The sequence below is a fragment of the Perca flavescens genome, chromosome 22, assembly GCF_004354835.1.
Source record: "Perca flavescens isolate YP-PL-M2 chromosome 22, PFLA_1.0, whole genome shotgun sequence".
Taxonomy (NCBI): domain Eukaryota; kingdom Metazoa; phylum Chordata; class Actinopteri; order Perciformes; family Percidae; genus Perca; species Perca flavescens.
In genome coordinates this window covers 14652004-14677106 of record NC_041352.1, presented here as the reverse complement: position 1 = coordinate 14677106, position 25103 = coordinate 14652004, and the positions used below count along the sequence as shown (strand labels likewise).

Genomic DNA, 25103 nt, shown 5'->3' with positions numbered 1-25103 from the left:
GAGACTCATCTCTTCTGAGGAGTCCAATATGTCCTATGGCATATGTTGAAGTGGATCTGCTGGTGATTTGGGTTCTTGGAACAGTGGGAAATGTTGTCCCAAACTGTCTCCCAATTAATTACGTTCCCTCAGGGCTCAGCTCTCACTCCCATTTCTTTACTATTGGGAGTTCTCCTACGGATACTTGCATCAATTTAGCATAAATCTTGGACTTTTATTTTGAAAGCATTTCCTAAGGCAACGATAGTTATTCCCACATCGTTATATGTCTATACCAGGGCTATTCAATTACAAATTCAGTTGGGCCAGATTTTCAAACCGAGAAAGGTTAGTTGGGCCAGTCATTTCAGCGGCGAAGCAGCTCGTAATGACAAATTTTAAAACCAAAACAAACAATTTTATTTGTAAGGTTTATTCATTGTTTCTCTTTTAACTTTGGTCAGTTTGCACAGCAAAAGGTGCATAGAAAACAATAAAAGAGCTAACTGAACAGAATCTGAGGTAGCTCCTAGTTTTTCCACTTACAAAAGAAAAGAAACTGACCTAGGCACCTCTTGCCTAGGCCTACCTAGGCTACATATCTGACCTATCTGATCACAAAGTGCATAAAACAAAATAGTGCACAGTAGGCAATTCGCAATAACATAAAATAAACATCTTGCTCATATTTGACCCATGCAGGAACATCTCAAAGTGCATAAAAATAAAAAGTGCACAATATTCACAACTATAACTAACTACACAAGGTGTACTACTGCACATTGAGGGAACATATTTTAAATCACCACCATGTGTGATTATGCATGCCTTTGTTACACATCCCATATTATATTGATGTAGGTAGGCTACATTTACCCTGCTGACTTAGTGGGAGAAGTGACATTTTTTGTTTTGAACGAGAGCAGTGACTTTAGGCTCGTAAGTTGTCAATGCAATCCGAAGACATTGATGGAGAGTACGGTCAGTGAGGGAGCAACGAGAGTTGCTTTTTATTGAGTTCATGTGTGAAAAACTTGACTCACATGTGTACGTTGATCCAAACATACTGAGCATGACGATCGCTACTTTCTTAATGTTAGGGAACTGATGTACGTTGACATCAGTCCAAAACATTGCAGGCCCGTTAGTGCAAAGCTCCTGTGCCATGGTTACAGATGACTGCATGTCAACAAGTTCGAGTGTAAATTTCCCCTCGTCAATGGAAGGGACCACTTCCTTTGCTCTGGCGGATAAGTCCCCTTCTATTGCAACAGTGAACGGGTCTCTGGCAAAAACGGCCACCTCTGTTGGCAGAACAAGTCCATCCAATCGACCAGCAAAGTTCTTTTTCAGGCTCGCAATGAAATCTGTCATCACATCTGTGATTTGTGCGGGGGATGAGATGCATTTGCGGAGTGTCAGAAAATGCAGCATTCGGCCTGTGCTCAAATCAGTTGCGAAAAGGTCCAGTTTAACTTGGAATGCGCGCATCTGTCCCACAAGGTCGATGACAGTTTTGTCTCTGCCTTGTAGTCCCAAATTGAGATCATTCAGGTGTTTGAATATGTCGCTCAGAAAGCAGGCATCAGCCATGAAGTTGTCGTCCAGTATGCGACTCAAGTGCTGTTCCGCCTTTTTTTGCTTGCTGCTGCTGCGGAGGAAAGTTATGATCTCCTCTCTGAGACCACAGAAACGCTCCAGTGCTTTGCCTTTGGACAGCCACCTCACGTCATTATGCAAAAGCAGGTCTTGGTGCTCAGCAGACATTTCTGACAGCAGCATGCGGAATAAGCGGTGTTGGAGGCTTGATGTGGAGCGAATAAAATCGTAGTCATCACGCTGTCCATTGTCGTTTTGAGCGCCCCGCTTAGTTTTGCGCACAACACCGCCTGATGCACAATGCAGTGTAAGGAGATCAACTGAGGTGCTACAGCGGACCAACGTGCTGCCAAACCATTCACTTTCCCTGTCATGGATGGAGCCCCATCTGTCACAAGCATGCACACACGCTTCATATCCAGACCATTGTCTTTAAAAAATGCAGAAATTTTCCCAAAGACTATATCGCCAGTTGTGTGTCCTTCTAACGGCAGTAGGCTGAGCAGCTCCTCTCGGAAGCATTTGCCGTCAAAAAAACGGACATATATGCACAACTGAGCAGTATCAGTTTTGTCTGTGGACTCATCTACCGCTATAGACATGGTGTCAGCTTTCCTCAGGTCTCCTAACATCGTTTCATACACATCTGCAGCAAGAATTTCAACTCTCCGACTGTTGGAAGTATCAGACAGGGGTACGTTTTTTATAGCAGATGCCACGCTCGTTTTAATTTTATCGTCATTTATCACCTCATCCACGATGGCCAGCATACAGTCCTTCACGGTTTCAGAGTCTGTGAATGGCCTTTTCTTTTTTGCCAATATCCAGGAAACACGAAGGGATGCTGCGGTAGCTCTCTCTTGGACTGTAAATGACCGTACCATGGTAGCACTGCTCCGGTTGTAAGATGCAATCAAACTCTGCACTTTTGCAGCCCTCTCTTGAGATCCGTCAGGAAAATTGGTGCGGAAAGTCTGGTGTTTCTCAACGTGGTGCCGCCGCAGATTGTAATCTTTAAGTACTGCAACGCACTCATTACAAATTAAACACATCGGTTTGGCATTTGGATGTGGCGGTAAAATAAACAAGTATTTGTCAGTCCAGGCAGGGTTAAACTGACGGTTTTCATTGTCAATTTTACGTTTCAGTGTTGAAAAAGACATATTGATAGAAATGTAGGCTACTACCGGCACAGCACGCTCTGCATTGTTTACATGTTGGTAGTTTTGGCGGGACGCAAAATTACCAATCCCACTATGGCCACGCCAAGACCCGCCCTACGAAGCAGCTCGATTGGTTGGGGTTAGCATTTCACCTCGAGTGGTTAAAGTTAGGGTAGGGGTTTGGTCAGGGGATAGGACCTGTACATGGACACCTGGCCAATAGTAGTGTGTGAATGCTATTGAAGGGCGGGTCTTGGCGTGGCCATAGTGGGGGAAAAAATATCGCTGGCGGGACTCTATTTTCCCTATTATACTGTCTATTGCGGGAGAACGGGCTGGGCCACTCTGAGGTTGCTTCCGGGCCGCATGTGGCCCGCGGGCCGCCAAATGAATAGCCCTGGTCTATACAGTAGTATTAAAATATCACAGTATTTAAATTGCTAATATCGCTCAGTGCTAATTCCCATCTGGTCCTTTTATCTATTATATAAATGGTTTTTAAATTGAATATACAAATAATCTATGATATCAAGATGTATGTTTCTAGAGGGATATAAAATGACATACTGTGATAGAAATGTCCCATCCCTATTGTTGAGATTTAAAGATCTCCTTGATAAATCTGGCCTTGTATGCAACTTTGCTACAGAATTAATGAACAAAAGGAAACAATTTAAATAGGACTACAGGCTCACACAAAAAGTACATTTATATTCCTGGGTGGCATTGCGAGACTATTGCATCTATATAACATGACAAATAGGTGAGTGTTGTGCCTGAGATGAATCCAATAGCAGCAGCATTTGTGTGAGTTGGGTGTGGCTGCACACTGCTCCTACATCTATGTATCTATCTTTGATCTAGCAGTCCTAACCTTAAGGGTAAAATCTGGATGAAGTTGGTCATTGGTGATGCTAATTTGGAGGGAATGGAAAAGCAGGAGAGAAATAATAGGGAGTGACTATGGAGGGACTGTGTGTAAGAGAGGGGAAACTGAGGAAAATAAAACGGCAGGAGGAAGAAATGATGGGGAAGAGGAGAAGTGGCACTCATGTTACGTTTCATTCCAAGCCGACGTTACTTGGCAGCAAATACACGAGCACAGCAAATGTGCACGCATACACACATAGACTCTCAAAACCAAGTTCAGCATTAGGCAGGGGTTTGTGAATAAAGCCATTAATGAGAAAAGCAAGGGGCTGGAACAGACCAGGCAGAGAGATACAAACAAAAACACACTAGGGGCTGCGCATGCACGCACATGCACACACACAGTCACGCACACACGCACAGTTCTAATCCCTTTTACTAGTCTGAACACAGGAGAAAGCAAAAGAGAAGCTTGCAGTTGAGCCATGCATTTTACAGTGAATGAACTTGCAGAAAGAGAGACAAAACCAATCAAATAACCCTCAATGCCTTATTGTGGTACGTAATAATCAATTGCTTACCTTAATTTTTCTGATTCCTCTTTGATTTCCTCTGAAATAGAAAAAAAAGAAAGGGAAGAGGTGTTAAATTAGTCAAGTATGAGCCTGCAGTATTTTACTCTGCTAATGACACTGTGGGGAGTAGAGCACATATCAGGCATGGCAGCACAGAGGAATGGACTTATTTATGAAGGACAGTTTTTAGAAAATCTGCACAACATGCACAACTTAAGTGTTTGCACAACAGATCAGATGATTTTTTTCCAGAGCCTTGTAGGAAGCTGAAGCAGTGTAGGGCTGCAACTAACGATTATTTTAATAATCGATTAATCTGTCGATTATTTTTTCGATTAATCGATGAATCGGATAAAAAAAAAAGCATTAATTTACATAAACTCAATACATACATACTTATTGTTTTAGTTAATAGTTGTGTAAAGGTAAGTAACCCAAATAGCAGATACAGACCAGACAGACAGACAGACAGACAGACAGACACACACACTTATTCATTAAATTATTACCATCATTGTAGTAAGTGCAAGTTAAGTTCGTTTATACACAGTGTTGGGGAGTAACGGAATACATGTAAGGGCGTTACGTATTCAGAATACAAATTATGAATAACTGTATTCCGTTACAGTTACAATTTAAATAGTTGGTATTTAGAATACAGTTACATTGTTGAAATCAATGGATTACATGACAATACTTCTCCGTTTCACGAGTTTATTCACTTTGAATAAATTAAGGCAACTTAATGCATTTTTCAGAAGCCCCGATATGAAATAGAAAAAAATAGCTATTTGCGTGATCAGTCACAATGGAGTCGGCACCGGCACGACAGAGCCAGGGCAGCAATAAGTTTCTATCTTGGAAATTCAAACAGCATTTCACATTAAAGAACGAACAGGGAGAATGAAATACAGCCAACTGTGCCGTGCAGCCTCTGCTTGCCAGCAACCAACCTCCTTTCAGCTCCAAATTACTCCACTTCCAACCTGAAGAAGCATCTTAAAGTAAGTTATTTTTTTAATTAGCCAAGGGTAGTCGTCTGCTGTAGTTTTACTGGTCACCTTGCTATTTTAACATTGCCGTGCGACTTTACATTCTCCTAGGTGCTGATTTACTAGCTCCAGAGCCGTTTAAAGACTATAGCCCCGTTTGACATGCTAACTAACGTTAGCTAAAATTAACTTGTGGTAGCTTAGACTGCAGTTCGATTTTTGTAGTAGGCTATTCAGTTCGGGACTACCAATACCATAATCTATGCTTATTCAGGTACACATTCAGCTAGTTGGAATAAAAAGAACACACCATTATAGGCCTGTTTAGTAAGCTGGATGTGATAGCTGCATTCCTACACCTATAAAACGCAATTCAATGTGGAAGTAATCTTGAAGTAATCCAAGTATTCAGATACGTTACTCAGATTGAGTAACGTAACAGAATACGTTACAAATTACATTTGTGGGCATGTATTCTGTATTCTGTAACAAAATAAGTTTTGCAAGTATCCTTCCCAACACTGTTTATACACCACACACCATTATATTTGTCAACAATAACTGATATGGGACAAAGCACATAATATACATAACAGATTGAAAAATTAATGGGCCAAAAAAGGCGAGTGAATAAAACAGTGTCTTTAGTCTTGCAAAGTATACCACCCCTGCTTTATTACCGAGCTAACGCTAGCTTGTCATGCTAGTCAGCTGGATAACGAGATAACGAGTAAACAGCAGCACCAGAAGAGCTACTGGAGGGACGGTACGTTCCTCACTTCAGAACGGAACAGAAGTAGGATAGTGTAGTGACTTTACCCTGCTGTTGAACTTCCTTCCTCCTCATCAAGGACTCCAACATGTTTACGTTTTAGGTGCTGACTCATCACCGTGGTGTGCCCGTGCCATGCCGTGTCGCTTTTGCTTATCTTGCAATTAACACGTTTTTGATTGATTTAGTGTGAAATGCTCCCACACCTTGGATGACTTGGGTCGTACTGATTTCTCTGCTTCCACCGAGTGTTTCAGAACAACGTTACGGGTCTCTCCGGTCTCTCTCCGTATTTCCTCTACCCCCGCTCTGCTCTTTTTTCCTTTTCTTTCGCTCCGCGCTGCTCCTCTCTGCGCTCAACTAAATTTTTCTTTTTATCTCCACGACTAGGTTGCCTAATAGTTGCGCGACACAACGAATCGATAATTAAATTCGTTGCCAACTTTTTTAGTCATCGAATTTTATCGATTTGTTGTTGCAGCCCTAAAGCGGTGTATTTCACTCCCAGAGGATTAGGCTACATACTGTACATACTGTGCTGACACTTAAAGTGCACGTATAACATAACATTTTTGTTAATGTCACTGTGTCGTCCTGGTGATATCTTGTTGATATCCCACCCCCGTGCAGAAAAGGAGCCTAGTTAATGTCTTGCCTCAGTTGCAGCTTGGCCTCAAAAATGTAATGATTATTCACCCTGCGCTGTGTCCGTGAGCCAGGCCAACGTTTGTGTTTATTTCACAGATCTCTAGGCATGAAAGCAGTTGTATGAACATGCTGAGTACTGGCACAGAAGAGCACAAAAAAAGAGAGACAGACACACAGAGGGAGGGATGATGAGTGAGATAGAGAGACAGAAATAGAGCTAGAGAGAGCGAAAGAGAGGCCAATTGGTACTAAACATTAAAAGGGGGCCTTCAATGAGGAAGCTTTTTAAAACACAGTGGCAACCGGCAAAATCCTCACAGAATTGCACCAGCCTGTGATGGTTGGGAAAAACCCCAGTAATGCAACAACAGCCCAATTATTTCACTGCTGGAAGGCTAACAGTCCTTTAAAAGAAATCCACTTGCTGGAAGTATTTAGCACTTCACACTCCGTGGAATTAAATTAAGGCTGGTTTTCAACCATGTTTTACTGTACTACCCATGAGGGACATGCAGGGAAATACTGCTACACACATGTAGTCACAATTAGCCGACAGGAGTGAAACTGCTCTGTCCCTGTGGATCCAAAATCTGACATGAGATCCAAGCACATATCTCCTTGTCATCTTTTCACATTATTATTTGGAAACAGACTGAATTGGATTGTGGAGCCTTGATTCAAGTCTTGTCTGTCTTTCAGTTCTGTGTGTGTGTATGTGGAAAATTATTTTGCACATTAAGTTTTGCAAGTAACATTTTATTTTATCTTGTTCTGAATGAGAAAACAAATTTTAACGGGAAAGTGAAATTTCACAGATCAAGGTGTTTGCACTGTTGATTTGTTTCACTGTTTATAAATTCAATAATTCCAACATGTTTTCAAAAGTCAATGAGTGTTAAATAATTGTGATTTGAATATCGACCAAAATAATCGTGATGATTTTTTCCATAATCGAGCAACCCTAACTACTACTACTAATTAGTCTGTTGATTATTTTTCTATTTATCAACTAATTGTTTAGTCTATAAAATGTACCAGAGCCCAAGGTGACATCCTTTTCCCACTTACAGTCCAAAATCCAAATACATTAACATTTATAATTAGATAGAAGAGAAAAGCATCATCACATTTTACAAGCTGCAAATATTTGGTATTTTCCTTGATACATGACTTATGAATACTCAAATAACAATAAGAATGCAACTTATGATAAGAAGAATAAAAAGAGGAGGAACCTAAACCAAGCTTTTATTTATATATATATATATATATATATATATATATATATATATATATATATATATATATATATATACATACATACATACATACACACACACACACACACACAGGTCTGCCGCTCTGTAGTCCATAATATAAAAGTTACAGCAGGACTCTAGAGGTCTCTTATCCAGGATGTGTGAAATTACAAACAAGCACTGATCTCAGGCTATTCTGCTTTGAATATTAGCTTCAATGATTGCTAAATCACAGAGTTCTCACACACACACACACACACACACACACACACACACACACACACACACACACACACACACACACACACACACACACACACACACACACACACACACACACACACACACACACACACACACACACACACACACGAGGGGTGGGGATTGTCATATTGTCTGTGTAGTAACCGTCAGATAATTAGCTTGGTGTGTCAGGAGTGTTGATGAGAAATTGTCACCCAAGGATTTGAACGGTGAAACCATGGTAACGGTGGGTGGTGTTGCTGATGAGAAAGAACAGATATATACGTGCTGGATACTCCTGGGACTGGGCAGACACGAGCAGCAAATTAAAGCTGTGGAATCACGACTGATCCGGCAGCTACCAGTTTCAAAACAAACACACACCGTTATAGAGTGCAAACACATGCCGGAAGGCAGGCACAGGCAGCCGAGTGGGACTACAACGCACATGCAAAACTAAATCTCATCTCATTTTTATCAACTCAGCCATGATATAATCAGAACAATGACTGAACCCAGTAGGAGAAAACTGAATACAAGTATTTTAGTATGCATTTTCCTCGTAGCAGACAGGGTGAGACATCACAAAATGGCTAATCATAGTCTGATCAGGTGTCCCGAAATAAACCAAACACTGGATTAAAACTTCATAAGCACAGGAACCCAAGAATACTTTACTGGGAAGTTGTAATTTAGTGGACAAGTTAAAACACTTAGTCAAAGAGTGCCAAGTCCTAAAGCAGCGTGTATCAAATGCAAATACCTCACATATTTCTATGTTCTGTGGTAGTTGCTTCATAAAAGGCTTATCGTGAGCCCAGAAATGGCAGCATTTTGTTACTTATTAACCCAACCCCACTCTCCCTCCGCTCTGCAACAGTCATACCTTGAAGACGCTGTGTCTCTGTGCCCGGTCTGTCCCAGGACCTTGGTATAATCAAAGAACAGCAGCAGTGGCGGTACTAATTCAGTATAGTGGGTACAACTTCCTCCACGCTGCTATCACACAGTTCTACAGTGATGAGATGAAACCGAGTGTCTCAGCACTTTTCAATCGAATGGGTCCACATGAAAAAAGGACCAGGGGCTTTTTGTCAATCGAGTGAAACTTTGAAAATGTGAAACTGAAATTTGAGAAACTGACTAACACAAAACCCAAAATGTGTGCATTCATCGCATTGTTTCCACAAATTCATTATTCTCCTATTACCTCTTAAAAGCATATTCTCTAAGAAGCCAAAATTATTGTGTGAAAATACAACTGCGAAAATGAAGGCACAATAAAGGCAATCACTCCACTTGTTTGAACTGACTCAAATAAACTATTAAAACAGATGGATTTGTACTGCAAACGCATTGTTAATGAGTATAAATTGCTATAACTTTAGTCATAACACTTAATACTGAATTACAGCACAGGCTTGATTTTTTTCCCTCGTTATCATTATCATCATCGTTACCATTACCATCATTGCTGTGCTGATGCTTCAGCAGGTGAGATTACTGGCACCCATGATGCTCCCCTTAAAACAAACACTATGGCTGAAACACTGCTTTTACTAAACCCCAGCGGGGGAAGTGACATACATTATACACCTATTTCACTGACCTGATACATTAGAGGGAGCTTTCCTGCTCTCCTGTGAGCTAATAGCCCAGACCTCAACACAAAGCCTTTGAGAGCTCCAGAATGTATGAGAGCAGCCTGCTAAGCCCCCAATCACCTCCACCAACATCAACAACTTCTCAGTCCCTCCCCCTTTTCTGCTTAAGCCCAAAACCACCTCCTAAGCCCCTCCCCCTACAAGGGAGAATTAATGCGTGTGCATGAGCAGTGATTGACACGCAGTTAGACACCCCCCCACCCCTGGCCCTGATTGGTGTATCTGAACAGGGAGCTGTGGATTTTTGCAAATTGCATTACAGGCTGTAGGTGGTGCCAGAGGAGCCAGATTATTATTATTTTTTTTAAATTACCTGCTTCATGTAGTTCTATGAGAACATAGGGTCAGTTTCAGCAAATAAGACAGTCATTTTAGGCCTACATCTCACTTGTTTTTCATCATCAAGAGACAAGTGGGTCAGATACATATAGACATTTCCTATTTCTCTGGTGTACTACTGCATTGGCCTACTGCTCCTGGTAATTGAGCAGCAGTGTCCACAAAGGCCAGTTAACCAATCCGGTCCTGACCAAATACTGTGCAAGTGTGAGCCTTTTAGTCCGGTTTCAGTTTGTACTGAATCCCATATACCCTGAGGTTGGCTTCTATTCAAGGGCCCCCTAAAGCTGCTTCTAAGCAGGGGAGAAGGTCAGTCAAAAGCTGGCTAATCATTTCTCCACTCTGCAGTCTCCAAGCCTGGATAAAGGAGAGAGTGGGCAGAGGCAGATTTTTGAGAGCTAGCAAGTGTACAAAATGGACAGGCATGAATACAGCAGGTAAAGGAACACACACTCCAGTCAGGTACTTCCCCTCTGTCAAATGGTATTGCAGCACTAACCAACAGTACTGTATTAATGGCCTTTGTCCTCCTGATGGGGAAATAAAACACTTCCTGAATTTCAGAAAACATTTAGCCCTGCAACCTAGGCTAGTTTTGAAACACAAAGTTGCTGAGTCAATGCTGCCAACCATTACTACATGATAGATATGATGTCTGGTGAAGACAACGCTGCACAAACATCCCTGTAGATCAGCCTTAGTGGCAGGCTTATTAAAGCAATCATTATAGCCTAGGTCCCTCACAACAACATCTGATATACGACACCTACACAACAAGGCTTTCTGTAAAAAATGCATGAGATGATGATGACATCAAGACAAAAGCTTAAGCACCTCCGCCCGAAGTCACCTCACGCATAACAGCCAGATGCCATCTCTCTGTCAGCTACAATGTTGCAAAAGCATAGTGACAATTAGCATGGTGCATGTGTGATCGATCGGTCTTGTGTATGAGGACTGTGGGCCATATGACAGCTACTGAAATCCTATGGGAAGGATAGCTGTTGTTGTGTGAGAGGAAGGCACAACAACCTCACAGCTTCAGGTGACAGTGTTGGACTGAGATGACAGGATAAACACAGCCTGATCTAGACTGAAAGATGCCAACATCACACTCAAGTCGCTGAACTTGACAGTAAGCAGACACAGGTACCTGCAGGGCTTAATATATTACATGTTTCTAATCAACATCTTATCAGTGATCCCTTCAATCACACTTATACTGAGCTACAGCAAATGCTGATCATGGCTTAGATATCAAGTGCACAAAGGTATAGTCAGCCTCTTAGAATGCAAATGTGCAGCTGTAATACAGAAGGCTGATTAATCAGCAAGGGAAGTATTTGGGAACCCTGAACATATGACGCATTTTAGAAAATACAACATCCATTAACACATACAAGCAGAATGGCAGTCTGCTTTCATTAAGTATCGCATCAAAGTCCAATTGAATCTCGAAGCAGCACGACAAAAACAACCTGCTCCCCATCTCTCACTGCTGATGAGAGCTGCTTGCAGGCTAACTTAAAGTCTTCTTCCTGGGCGCCACCCTGCCTTAGTAGCGTGACAAAGCATTCCTAAGACAATAGCAGCAGCAGAGCACCCTGCAGAGGGTGTCCGCTACTGGGATGACTGATCGCCAGGAACATTAACACCGGAATAACAATTGATATCCCCTCCCCGGGTGCGTTAGTAGTCATGTAATGTGCGCTTGTGCAATAGCGCATTAAGAAAATGTAATGCCCTCAGTTACTTGTGCTGCAAGTGCGACGACCCCTGCTGTGTCTGTGTGATTCACCGGTCTCTCTGACGCTGCAGGTGAATCGTTATTAGGGGAACCTGGAACACCCGAGTGTTCCCAGGTTATTTAAGCCTGGCTGCACTGCAGCCCTGGGCTCTCTCTGCCTGCCGGTTGCTGCTGTTCCAGCTCTCCGTTAGTTTTGTTATGTGGCCTTACTTTATATATGTATGCTTTGCCTGTACTTTAGACATTTACACCAACGACTATAATGACAACCACACCCCACATCTTAATAATCCTTTAATTTGGTTTAATAAAAGTACTTCTTATTTTATTTTTTTTATTTAATCATGGTGTGTCTCCTATTTGTTGTGGCTTAGGATCCGGATCATAACAGGTGAGGACTATTAAAAAAAGATTTCCTCAATCAGTGCTGAAATTGCAATGTTAATGTTTTTAACACTTGACGCTGACTTCTAGTATCGCTACACAGGTGTTTTTCAAAGAGACTGTCCTCATTTTGTTTAGCTTTTGCCTGCACACGAGAACCAGACGGGCATGCGTGTGTGATGTGATCCTGCCAATGGTTTCACACTACTCCACTGATCAACAGGTGGTGGTAACATGCCAAGATACTAGAGCCAGACCGATATATCGGCGGGCCGATATTAGGGATTCTCCAAAATTGGTATCGGCATTTATAATAAATTAATATTTAAAAAATAAAACAAAAATGGACAAAACACCCTTCAACCATGTTATGAGTGTTGGTGTTGCATAGTTTGTCAATCAGAGGGCGCTCTACAACGTCCCTGTTGGCAACTCTTTGATTTTTGTTGTTGTTATTGTTTTTGTTCAAAGGACTTAAGTTTCATATCTTAAGTTTGTATTTTTATACATTTTATCAGAACTTTAATATATTTTGATGTTCTTCGGTTCTGTTGTGACAAAAATCCTTTATTGGTCGGACTCTACAAGATACACAGCAACGCACCAACAAAAGCAAGGAAGAAGACTGCTAGCAAATAACAGGATGTAAGCAATGCACAATTTAAAAAAACAATTTAAAAAACAGCTTTGCAAATGTTTTATAAAGGAAGGAAATACATTTAACACATTTGTTAGACCTCACCAATGCACACAAAGCGTTTTGGTGAGTAACAGTACAAGAAAGTCCAGAGGGCACCTTTAAATTAGATTTTTAGATATACAAAGTTGTGATTTTGTTTAAATTGTGTACCAAGTTTCTTAGAAACAAAGGCTTTCATGATTTTTAAACTGTGACCATCCATCCTCTTTCATATACAACAAAGGTCCATAATACAGCTGCACATTGCCCCCATAGCCTAAATGAGGGCTGCATTATATTTGGAAACCAATGAAATGTTGTTGTGCTTGATAGCCATAACAATTTAGCCTGCATCACAGCTTTCCTATAGTGTTTTGTAAATGGTCTTACAGTGTTTGTGTATAAGACCCATGGAGAGTGAAGTGTCAGTGTGAAATCCGTTGTGAAAGACGGTTTGGACGGGATTTTCATTTTCGTCCCGAGCATAAACAAACAACCATTATTTCTACTCATGGGGGCTCTGCTCGCTGACGCATGCTGTCAATGTGGACACTTTATTCAAAATACCAGGCTGCCGTTTGTTTGTTCATGCAGCCCTGCCGTTCTCTTGTGTAAAAGTGTACAAAAAGGTGGCTGGGTTAGCTTCGTTGGTAGAGCAAGCGCACATATATATAGAGGTTTAGTCCTTGACGCAGCAGCCGCGGGTTCGACTCTGACCTGTATGCTGCATGTCATTACACCTCTCTCTCCCCTTTTATGTCTTCATCTGTCGTGTGGAAATAAAGGCCTAAAATGCTCCAAAAAAAAAGTGTACAAAAAGAGATGGCACACCTGGAGTGCAATGGATGTACAATAAACAAAGTAATATTGCATATACATGGCTACTTTAAAATGCCTTATACCGTATAAATTAAAAGGTTAAATAAGAAGAGGAGATATCGCTTACCAAAGCCTAGCTGTCTGACAAAGTACCCCTATCCACTTACTGACTCTCTCCTAGGCTCATGTGCTCGTATCATCATTTAGAGTAGACTTCAACAGTCTGTGAAGCAGATAGAACCATTGCAATGACCTAGGCGCCTCAACACACCTGGGCAAAGATTCTTGCTGACTAAAGCTGTTGCATCAACACTAATTCAATAAATAGACATTCTGCAAGCACCTAAGAAGCCAACAGAATCACAATCAAACATGCACAGATACAGTACACTTGCACACGCACGTAATACGCATGCACACACACATGCACACACCAATAATCTCATGAGAGCTCTAACATTTCATCAATTAAGTCACAGTAGAGCCTGCACACGGCTGCTCCCCTTGCAGCAGGGACAGAGATAAACAGACAGCTCTCTGGAGACGCTCTGCAGAACGTCAAAAGACCAGCAGCAAGAAAACAGCCTCGCTGGGAGGGGACAGCGGGTTCAGACATACTGTATAGGGTGAGGAGAGGGAAGTGAGAAAGCGAGAGAAAGCAGGGACAAGGACGAGGCTGGCTTCCAAAACAAATTTGCTATATAAACCCGGTCTCGCCAGCTCTATGGTTTGTGTCCACATGTTACATGAGTGTGTGTATGTGTGTGCTGCTCATATTACAAGGCTACTAGAGAGGAACAGTATGCTAGGTCTCATTTTACACTGAAGTAAGACATGTTTGGTTCTTTCTGTGCGTAGTCTTATACATTAAAATCCAGTACCACAAAAGGAAGGAAGAAAGAAAAGAAGGAAGAAAGAAAAAGGAAAAAGGGCACAGAAGGAAAAATGGAAAGAATTTCAATGCATCCTAATCACTTTCTGCCCTTTGGTTGGGTCAAAAATATGGATAAAATAACAGAACCCCTTCCTAACAATCTTTACAAACACACAGACACAGAGGAGAGGTTAGAGGTCTGACTCAGTCTCCCATCATCTGAGCAAGGAGCTGGAGAAGAACGGGCATCCCATCCTCCCGCAGTACCATTATCATTTCAAAGAGCTTAGAGCAGTTCTGCATTTGGCATGGATCCCATGGTTGGCTCGAACCACTCTGATTGCAGCGATCGGCTAAAATTCAATCCAGTGCCTGATTGCATTCACCTCAGTAAAACACAATGGTCCCGTTGAGTGGGTCTCCAGATATGGACCAATGACTGTGCAGGATGTTCAAGAATGTAAAGACAAAAAACTGTGTGAGTGTGGCCGGACAAAATAAGCCGGCTACACATCATCCACGGTAAAACCGCTCAGTGCTGGCCGTTCCATTGTTTTCCTATTGAGAGAGCGGTGTCACCCAACTAGACGCAGCACTACCCCTGGCGTCGCGCTCCGCATGGAATTGCCACCAGGCGGCGTGCTTAAATTCAAATTATTTCAAACTTTGACCTCGGTGCCGCTGACCTTTCAAGGCGCAACCAATTCCAGAAGCAATGATGACGTATACCTGCGCTGTGCCTCATTGCTCTGCGCTCTACCTCATGGTTTTGCCACGGATCATGTGTAGGCGGCTTAAGAGAAATAAGTTTAGGGGACAAGAAAAGGACCCTCAGGACTCAGATGGACATAATCTGGCTTTATAATGGTGCAAGATGTAAAAAGTAAAGATGTATCTCCCTTAAATGTCCAACATTGACCCCATTATCCAGGCTGTAAACATTATTACATCTCTGGTGTGATTAGTCATCAAGCAACAGAGTTTTGAACAGAGTTTGTAACCTATCAACATTGTTTTTAAATCACTTTTGACCTGTTTGTGGGCATTTGCCCTTTAATGACCGATTAATGAGTGAACACCTTGGTTGAGATGGGTGTATCTTCAGGTAGCCAACGCCCCTCTTACGCACAATCACACCTGTTGATTCTTATTAAGGGCTTCACTGCCCATTCTCTCCAAGGACTCTGATGAAGATGTAACTACGGAGCCCCACTGGGGTCAGCTGAAAAAACTAAACCATGCTAAACAGTTTTATAAAGATTATTATAAAGATAGATTCATAATCTGTGCGTACAGTTTTATAAATGTAAGCAAAATTAGAAAGATATTCACAGATTCGAACTTCTGGAATCAATTCTCTATAGCAAAATTTTATTTCTGCTCACATAGAAACCAATAATGTCATTTCTCCAGGTCGGAGGATGGCTCCTTTTGATGAAAATGAGTTTGTAGCTCGTTGCTAACCTTACTACTTTAGGAAAGATGCGTCGTTTGTGATTTAATAACATTTCGCTATAGAGAATTGATCCCAGAAGTTCAAATCTGTTAATATCTTTCTAATTTTGCTTAAGTTTATAAAATTGAAAGGTTTATAAAACCGAGAGCACAGATTATGAATCTGTGCGTACAGTTTATAATACAGAGAGCACAGTTTTATGAATCTGTGCGCACTGTTTATTTTTTTTTATTTATTTTTGTAATTATCAGCTGACCCCAGGGGGGCTCCATATGTAACCCTACATCGAAACGTTAGTCACTGTTATGCACCTTAAGAAATAAACCTATTAAGTAAGAAGACATCTGTGTTGCACCGGCAATTGTTTGTTATTTTACAGAGTTTTGAGAATAGTTTGTAATGAGACAATGTCCATAGGCATTATAATAAAGACTACACTGTAGCTTTGTGCTGCTAAATTTGGCTAATCTACGGATTAATCTATGTCTAGGTGTAAACCTCCACCTCCTACCAAACATAGATAAACAAAAGAGCCTGAGAAAAATCAGCCCCCTGACATTTCTATTGTCCAGCCTGAAAGGAAAGGTTGCACAGCAGTAATTACATTTGGAGGGGAAGAAGGAAACACTGTCAGAGGTTGTCTGGGATACCTAACTGTGAGTGCGCTCGTGTGTGTGCACGCCTGTATGTGTGCGTTACGTCTGTGTGCGTGTGCCCAACCAACCCCCTCACTCGCACTTGCATAAGCCTGTGTCTAATCACTAGTCTCACTGCCATGGCTGAATCAAGGCTCTCATTTCTTAGCCAAAAAGTCACAAAAAACTCAGCCTCCACAGGGCCTTGATTACTCAGCTGTTGGCGTTGTTATTGAAATGAATTAATCTTTAATAACTCTGCTGCTGATGCATGATTTGGCACTTTTCTGCTGCTATGAATTGCACTGTCTTCTGAAATGGGGTTATTATTATTGTAAGCAACGGCTAACAACTTCAGGAATTGACGTTATATTATAAACTATCTTATGTTCCTTTCCACACAGATTGCACTATTCAAATTACTGTGTGAGTCAAAACCAAAAATTCATGCCTGCTGGAGAGATCCATTTAGGATTGGGCATCAAGATCCAGTTCTAACTTGCAATTGTTTGGGTTAGCTCAGTTGGTAGAGCAGACGCCCACATACAGAGGTTTACTCCTCGACGCAGTGGCCACAGGTTCAACTCCATCCTGCGGCCCTTTGCTGCATGTCTTTCCCCCTCTCTCTCCCCCTTCATGTCTTCAACTGTCCTATACAAAATAAAGGCCTATAATGCCCCCGCAAAAAAATAATCTTAATTTGCAATTGTTTCAAAAATGACGATTCCAATGAAATTGTTTTTTTTTTACTCTGAATCGTTTGGAAAATTTGGTTTCGAATCCCATCATCGGTTCCATATTTAACACGCACAAGTTCTGGTTTCCATAAAGGGCACCCTACTTATGTGTCCCGTTTCAACTCCGATGGATCGATCGATGAAAAACAGAATCAAAAAGGAGGAATCGGAATTAGAACGATGCCCAACCCTAGAACCATTGAATAATTATGGCCAAGTTTGTCAAAAACAAACACCATGGATATATATACAGATTCAGTAGAAAAAATTTATTTTAAATTTCAGTTCAACTGTATGCTCCTATTTTCTTCAGCGTAACATTGCCTCCTTTACTCATGCCTTTCCTCCCTCCAACTCCCTCAGTAATTGTTATGTGTTATTTGCTTGGTACCAACCAAGTGAATGGGCAATTACAGATAATAGATCAACACAAGATAGATAATACAGATAAATACAAGCAACACAAGATGAAACAGAAACAGAGGAGGAAGAGAGAAATGAGAGGGTTTCTATTCATTCGTCTCATCTGTTTGCGGTATAATTAATTTATCACCTGTCCCGGGACTGAAGGAGGCATCAGTGGAGAGAAATAATGTATTATGTATGGAGGTATCAGTGTAAAAAAATAAATAAAAAAAAAGAAGAAAAAATAAAAAAAAGAAGAAAAAAGATTTTTCCTTCTAAATTCTAAACTGTCTTGTCCGTATAGATAAAAGGATTATTTATGCTTTCAGAGCGAGCACTGGCCCTGCCATATTGACTACTCCACTGCTCATTATCTGAATACTAGTCAACCTTTGGGGTTACAAGCTGCTTAAGTGTCTGCACTTAGTCTGGAGGGGAGACACGAGACAGAAACTAAGCACGTGTTCTCATCATTTCTTATGTCTCCCTTTCCTTCAGGGAAATGTAGCAGTACACTTGATTGTGGGACAATTTATCGCAACACATTTACTTATACTTTTCAACACATACAGCACATTCAAAATCCAGGTGAGACCTCTTGCCCTTTGGACTGAGAACTTGCGATGGGCTTTCATCACTACTTTCTCTAATTTGAATAAGCAATGGAATAATAAATAAGGCAAATAATCGTAAGCTGCAGCCCTACAACAGGCTGGAAGGGGAAATACTGCCAAAAAGCATGTCTGCTTTTCCAGTAGAGTTTAGTCTGTCTAGTATGGTCTCCCAGGATCTTTTAAACTGCACACATACATGCACATATATCTGATTCCAAGTCAAACAGTGGAACATTTAGTGCCATTTACAGCAGCCTGACAAATAAAGGGGACATAAAAATGTAGCTGACAGCTGCCATCCCTTCCCTTATTAACACTTTCTCATCCAGTTTTATCAGCAGGTTACCCAGTTGGCCTCCTCTGCATGGAAATCAGAATGAAACTGCCTGATTTTAACTTCTGGGTTGATACATTTCTGTCAGGAATATGAAGGATGCTGATAAAAAAAGGTTGTCAGGTACACAAATCAGGAAAGCTTTTATTATTCATCCGAGGCTTGCCTTGACATCAGCGCTCAGCTCCTGCACTTCATATTTTGGAAAGGCTTTGTGGGTCTTTCGGGAGTCGTGGTAAAAACCTTAACGAACAAACAGAATCATTTATAGCCTGGTGCTTATCATGGCTGAGCATGTGGTGACTATGGTGGAGCTTATCGTGGAGGAGCATGTGTTCGCCATCCTAATGATCAGAGGTACAGTTGTCCCATTGGCTTCCCTGCCAGGTTTGCCAACTCTGAAGAAAATGTGGCCAGTGACTGCAGTGGCCTTGAATTTGGTGCAAAAGAGCACTCTCTTTAATTTTGTCTGTGTTTACAATTTATTCAAGGTTCTTTTGACCTTGGATAGGAAAATGTTTTGCCACAAATGCAGTGGCATGGTTTGGTCTAAATTAAGGCCACGTCCAGACGTACCAAAATTATCTTTTTTTTTTTTCCCCCCTGTCTTCCCTGGCATGGTTTGATAATAATTTCTGAGCCTTTGATTATAAGATGATAAGACCATAATGTGGCAGAGGATCAATTAAGGAAATTGCCTAAAATCTGCATCCCTTTCATAGCTTTCTTTACAAAAACAACTGAATCACAAGTATCTCTAAGAGGGAACACTATTCTTCAGATTTTCTGAATTAAAGCGATCAAACAAATCAACATAATATCTTCTTACTTAGAATTGTTCCAATTTTTTTAAATGGATTTACCAATTTGGGAGCTCCCAAAGTTAGAAAAGCTTCAGTAACAAAATACCCAACAACATCACCAACTTTCATCTGCACCAGACATAACACTTTAAGGAAGAAAGGGTTAATGTCGATGAAGAGGAGGAGAAGGGGACTAATGAATAAATTAAAGGAAACAAACACTACGATTATAGCATGGCAAGGGGTAGTGGACCATGTCAATATAGCTACTAGCTCCTGGTTTATTGTGTTTCTCATATCCACCCCATGTTGCAAAGCATTCAGATTTAATGAATGTCAAACCCCTCAGACCACCAGGAACACGACAGGCCCTCAAACGGTCAATATCTTCAAGCAAGAAAGCTGACAAGCCAATTGACAACAATAACGTTTGCTTGCTCGCAACACAACTATCTGGATTAAAATTCACACACTGCTTTCACATACACCCATAAAAACCAAAGGCAGGCTTTTTCCAGCAAATAATCCCAGATAAACCAACTGTACCTTACCCACGCAGTGTGAAACTGCTGAAGTAAACGTTAGAAGAACATCAAGAATTTAGAAAGCAATGAGAGACGGATGTTTTTCTCAAGTGTTGGTGGATCAAACCAGAAACAAAATAACGCTGAATAATGGATTTCGTCAGGGGGCAATGAAGATGAATCCAATAGGATGTCCATATTGCTCTGTCTGCTTGATGTGTTAGTAGGTAAATTGTTTGTAACATGTTCATTTTGTCCGCACTACAACGTATTGACCTACATTTCAGCTACATCTACAGAGTAAATAATATATCTTGAGTGATCTGTGACTAAAGGAAATAAAGTGAGTATACAAAAAAGCTTCAGACATAGTGGAGTTCTCTTACCACTGACCGCTTCCAAAACCTGGACAGAATATGCATCTGCATGGAACAAAAACTGAGGAATCAAGAATGCATCGGCAACAGGTTTCCATGTTGCTGTATCCTAAGATGATACACCCTAAGGGGAGAGATAATGAGCAACGTGCTCAGCAGGACTCAACTCTTTAAGTGACTACTAGCCTGGATACAAGTACTCACTCCTCTTAGCATGGTAGCTTGTACAGAGTCCCCTGCTTTAGCTTGACACATTCACAGTATGACTGTTTTGCAGCAGCACTGAAGCTACAAGAACATCTTAAGTCAGAGAAGACAGGTTGGGTTTAAAAACAATAAGACCATCCACAAAGCCAGCCTCATGTGAAGCTTGCAATGCGTGACAGCAATGAACCAGAGCTTCTATGTTCGCTTCTGAGACGTGATAGGCAGCTACAGCCTGAGGGCCTTTGATATTTTGAGTTAACTGTCGGACTTACCCTCTGTCTGTCTCTTGCTTTCAGACAGCTCCTCTCAAAGAAGCCGTTGGTGCGATCCAAAAGATAATAGGAGCCTACACCGCTACAGTTTAGAGTGTGAGAAATTGAGATGGTGTTCTTTTTGGGAAACTGCTGAGTGACATTTTGATAATCCAAGAGAAAGGTCAGTTTGGGAGGGAGGAGGGTGGACTGTCTGGCAAAGGTAGCCTAGCCGGAGCCTTTTGCCTCATTCCTATGCATTAAAACTAAAACAGTGATAAACAATTCATGAGTCTATATGCCAGATGTGATGAAACAGTTACGAAAAGCTGAATAAAATATACTATATTGTGTTATACAAGCAAGAATTCAAACAATACCTAGTTTTGCACTGTGAATAACAGGAAAACTTTCAGTGACAGCAAAGAGGAGACTTTGGCACAGACACTCTCTGAGATGTCTCAAAGCCCCAAGAGCTGGAGGGGATTACGTAAGTCACTCAGTATACTGGGTCAGCCAGTTGTTTTTTATATGAACTTCTACTGTACCACTGCTACGCTCATTACAGAGATCATTTCATAGATTTTAAATGCATTTCTGAGCCTCAGTGTGAAGTTAAAATCAGCACAGTTAATTATGATGAGATATTGCCCTTTCATTTTTACACTGTTCTGTTGCACAGTTGTTAGGGTTTTTCCTGAATATTGTTCTTTCATTTTCTGACCTGAGGAGACCCACAACCCTTGACTGTGTGACTAACACGGCTTTTTAAAAGGGAACATACACCCTTAAATAGAATTCTGGGTTAAGTGGTGAATATTAGTTAGTAGCATAGCAACAGAATGTAGTGGTGATGTCATCTGGAGAAAAAAATATGGTGCTGCTCCATAAACAGTGAATTACTGACAGGATGCTATATGACAGTCAGCAACCGTGATGGGTTTTTATTGGTTTGTGAAGGTTTTCTGACCCACAGCCCACATTTCAATAAAACCCATAGGGTGACTATTTCACTTACAATGAACATCATCATCATTCATCAATTCAAGTCCCTATGCTCGGATTCCCAGGTAAGGGGATAATACTGACTCCAGCTAGATCACTGGAGCAATTCGTGCTACATTTACCCTTTCAACCCAAGCTAGTGAGAGCCTCACTTTTTCAATATAGGCTAACCTCTTGCACTCCGCACTGTTTCTCTACACACAATGAAGTGGGGGATGGAATATATAATTTGTGAGTAGGTGTGTTGGTTTCACAAAACATCAGAGCAAGCCTAGACAAACACGATTGGTGTATTTAGCCTTCAAGGCCATTTCAAAACCCTACAACAGCTGAATGAGTTGGTAACAGCAGCAACTGTCAAGACAGGTTGGATGCTTGGCTGCTGCACAACATGGACTCATTGTTTCTTTGGTAGTGTCATGTTACTCCCTTGCAGGACAAACCCCAGCTTGTTCCAACTCAGAACAGAAAAAATCGGGCATGGGAAAATAATATTGGCTATGGTATAGTAATTGTAAATTATTAGCTGCTTTGATACTATGTGAATTTCTGTTTTGTTGATATTTAAAAAAAAAAAAAAAAAAAAAAAAAAGTATAGTTTTTGTAAGGACGTGTTTCGGGAAATCCACCTGCTAACATTGCTAAAAGTTTTATAAAGCTACCAGCATACCGTTAATTTAAAACCGGACGTTAAGTGATGTTCACTTCAAAATAAAAGCACAGTCATGTAACATAGCTGGCATGGTCTTGATACACATGCTATATTTAGAGAAAGTTCGTTATTTCTTATTGAGGTTTTTTTCAATTTAGTATTATCATGTATTGGTGTTGTTATCAGTCTCACGTGTATTTCAGTTGTAATTTTATTTCAGATCTGACCGGAAATCACGTCTTATTATTACCAACAGCTTGACGTTGTTCTAGCATAGAGGTGCTAGTGCTACTGACAGCTGTCCTCGCTGTCCCGACTTCACACGTAGTTTAACAAAATAACAATTAAGAAGAGAGTCCAGAGTATTCAATGAATTAAGTGGCGAAAAAATAAACGATCTAATAGGTCTTCAACACTCTGTACTGAACGGGCACTGCTGCGTCTTATGTACAGTACCAGGAAGAGACACTAACACCTCACCTTTATTGGGTTAAACACATGGAATTAAGCAGTTTAGATAAATATAGTTTATACTTGACGAATGTATGAGGTGTAGCGGTTGGTTTGCTTGATATCGAAGGAGGATACAGCCGTCAACAACTTTGTTTTCTGTCTAGTGCTCGGCCTTTTCTCACATCGCTACTAGTTTCGCAGCATCGGTTCAGCGTTGCAAACACCCACCCCTCCTGCACCATTTCCGTGTTCTACACGGAATCATTTCCACGGAGCCCGTGCCACGTCAATTAAGAACGAAGGTTTTCCTTTATTATAACGTAACACAATAAGACATTATAAGCAGACAGCATTTATGAATGTAAAATGCACTGTGTTGCCAAACACTGCGACATTGTGGCAGGATAACCGGTTAAAGTGAAAGGGTGCATGACGTGTCTAAATCAATGAGTCCAAGACTGCAAATATGTGCAGCTAAAACAACATAACTTACCAAGTGCCACCTCGCAGGCTTTGCGCAATTGTGAATGGTGAGCCTTTTTCACCTCCTTGTCGGCCAGGATCTTTTCCAAAGCTCGTGTAAGGAACATGTTTTTCGTCTTTTTGCCCTCAAACATGTCGCACCGGAATTTAGGGCGAGGTGTGCCTGGTCCCAAGGGGGGCTGCAGCCGCCTCGAATGGAGATGTATTCCTTTATAAATGTCAGCCGCAGAGCCCCTAACAGACAAACATAAATAAACACAGAAGGTGGGGTAAATCCCTCAGATTTCCATTAACGACCTGCCTCCTGCGCCATGTTGGAGAGAGGAAACGACGTCACGTACGTTCGAGAACGGCCGCAGTGAGGCAGCAGGGAGATTGTCAGTACCCGATCCTTTCGTGTAAGCCTATATGGGCGTATTAAAGTCACATGTGAAATAACTGGCATATATGCATAGTATGAATTAAACCAGCATGCCACATTCAATGTGTGCAGAATTTCTTTTTTTGCTGAATAAAACATGTCACTTTTCCACTTAAATAGTCTACTTACAAATATATGGGCATTATACAATGTAGGTAATTATGTGTGAGACGTAAGTGCATTTATATAAGGCTGTATTTAGTTGTGTGAATAATAGTATGAACGGGAAAACTGAGCATCCAATTTGTATTTTTTGAAAGCTAAATTACAGGTTTTCAAAATAACGGAAGACTGGCATTTAAAAAATAAATAAGCCTTTTTTGTGATCCTCAGATGATATTTGAAGATAGACATGTTTCACTCAAGCCAAATATTACTGATGTAAACACATCTTAAACATCTCAGTCTTCTCCTCATCCTTATTAAAAGGCTTTTTTCCCCCTTTGAGAGCCTGAAATTTGATTTTTTTTTGTCACCCCCAACCCATTTTGTATGGTTGTTTTTTCCTCTTCAATACAACCATAAAAAAACGTAAGCATAATAATCTCAAAACATTAATAGCTCAGATTGAGTTATTGTCTATAGTCATTGTCGCTAATATCACTATACCTTTTTGTTCAACTCTGCCATCACTGCTTAATCTCATCTGTGACTGTTGGTGTACCTACCTGTGTAGTATTGCTACACTGCCTTTTACAGCCTTGCGTAACTTTAAGCAAAATCCAGGAAATCTGGCAAATACACAACACAGATTTGGCAGTTGTGAGCGGCAGAAAGTTCACTTTCACTTTAAGATGTCTTGCATGTCAGTTTCATCGTTTCTGAATCCATAAATAAGAGCAGAGCTGCAGAATCAGAGACTGGATCAGAGACTTTAAGCTATCATTTTATAATCAAAAGTTCAGTGAGTTTATCATAATGAAAGATATGTGAGTAAATAATGTTTATTATTAACCATCCCTATCAACATCTACAAAACACAAATATGGGATACAATGTGACATTTTGCTGTTTTCAAATAAATACTAGAGATGTAAAGATGAAATTAATGTGATGAACTGAACATTTACTGTGTTATAGAACAGCATTTATTCAAGTCAGATGTCATACATTTATTAGAATCTCATATTTAGCACATAA

The 25103-nt window shown here is 40.9% G+C and overlaps 1 protein-coding gene across 4 annotated transcripts in view; it reads right to left on the bottom strand.

Annotated features, from left to right (window-relative positions):
* The window catches only part of arfgef1 (ADP-ribosylation factor guanine nucleotide-exchange factor 1 (brefeldin A-inhibited)), a 56707-nt gene extending 32768 nt beyond the window's left edge, over positions 1–23939 (bottom strand). For 3 of the 4 annotated variants that reach the window (XM_028569945.1, XM_028569946.1, XM_028569947.1), the window contains exons 1-2: positions 23553–23917; positions 4193–4223 (exon numbers count right to left, since the gene is read on the bottom strand). In XM_028569945.1, the coding sequence (XP_028425746.1) occupies positions 4193–4223; positions 23553–23676 (155 nt within the window). In that variant the 5' untranslated portion in view covers positions 23677–23917. Of the gene's footprint in view, positions 1–4192; positions 4224–23552 lie in introns of all 4 variants that reach the window. The other variant, XM_028569944.1, reaches the window with a different exon arrangement.
* Positions 23940–25103: the final 1164 nt, after the last annotated feature.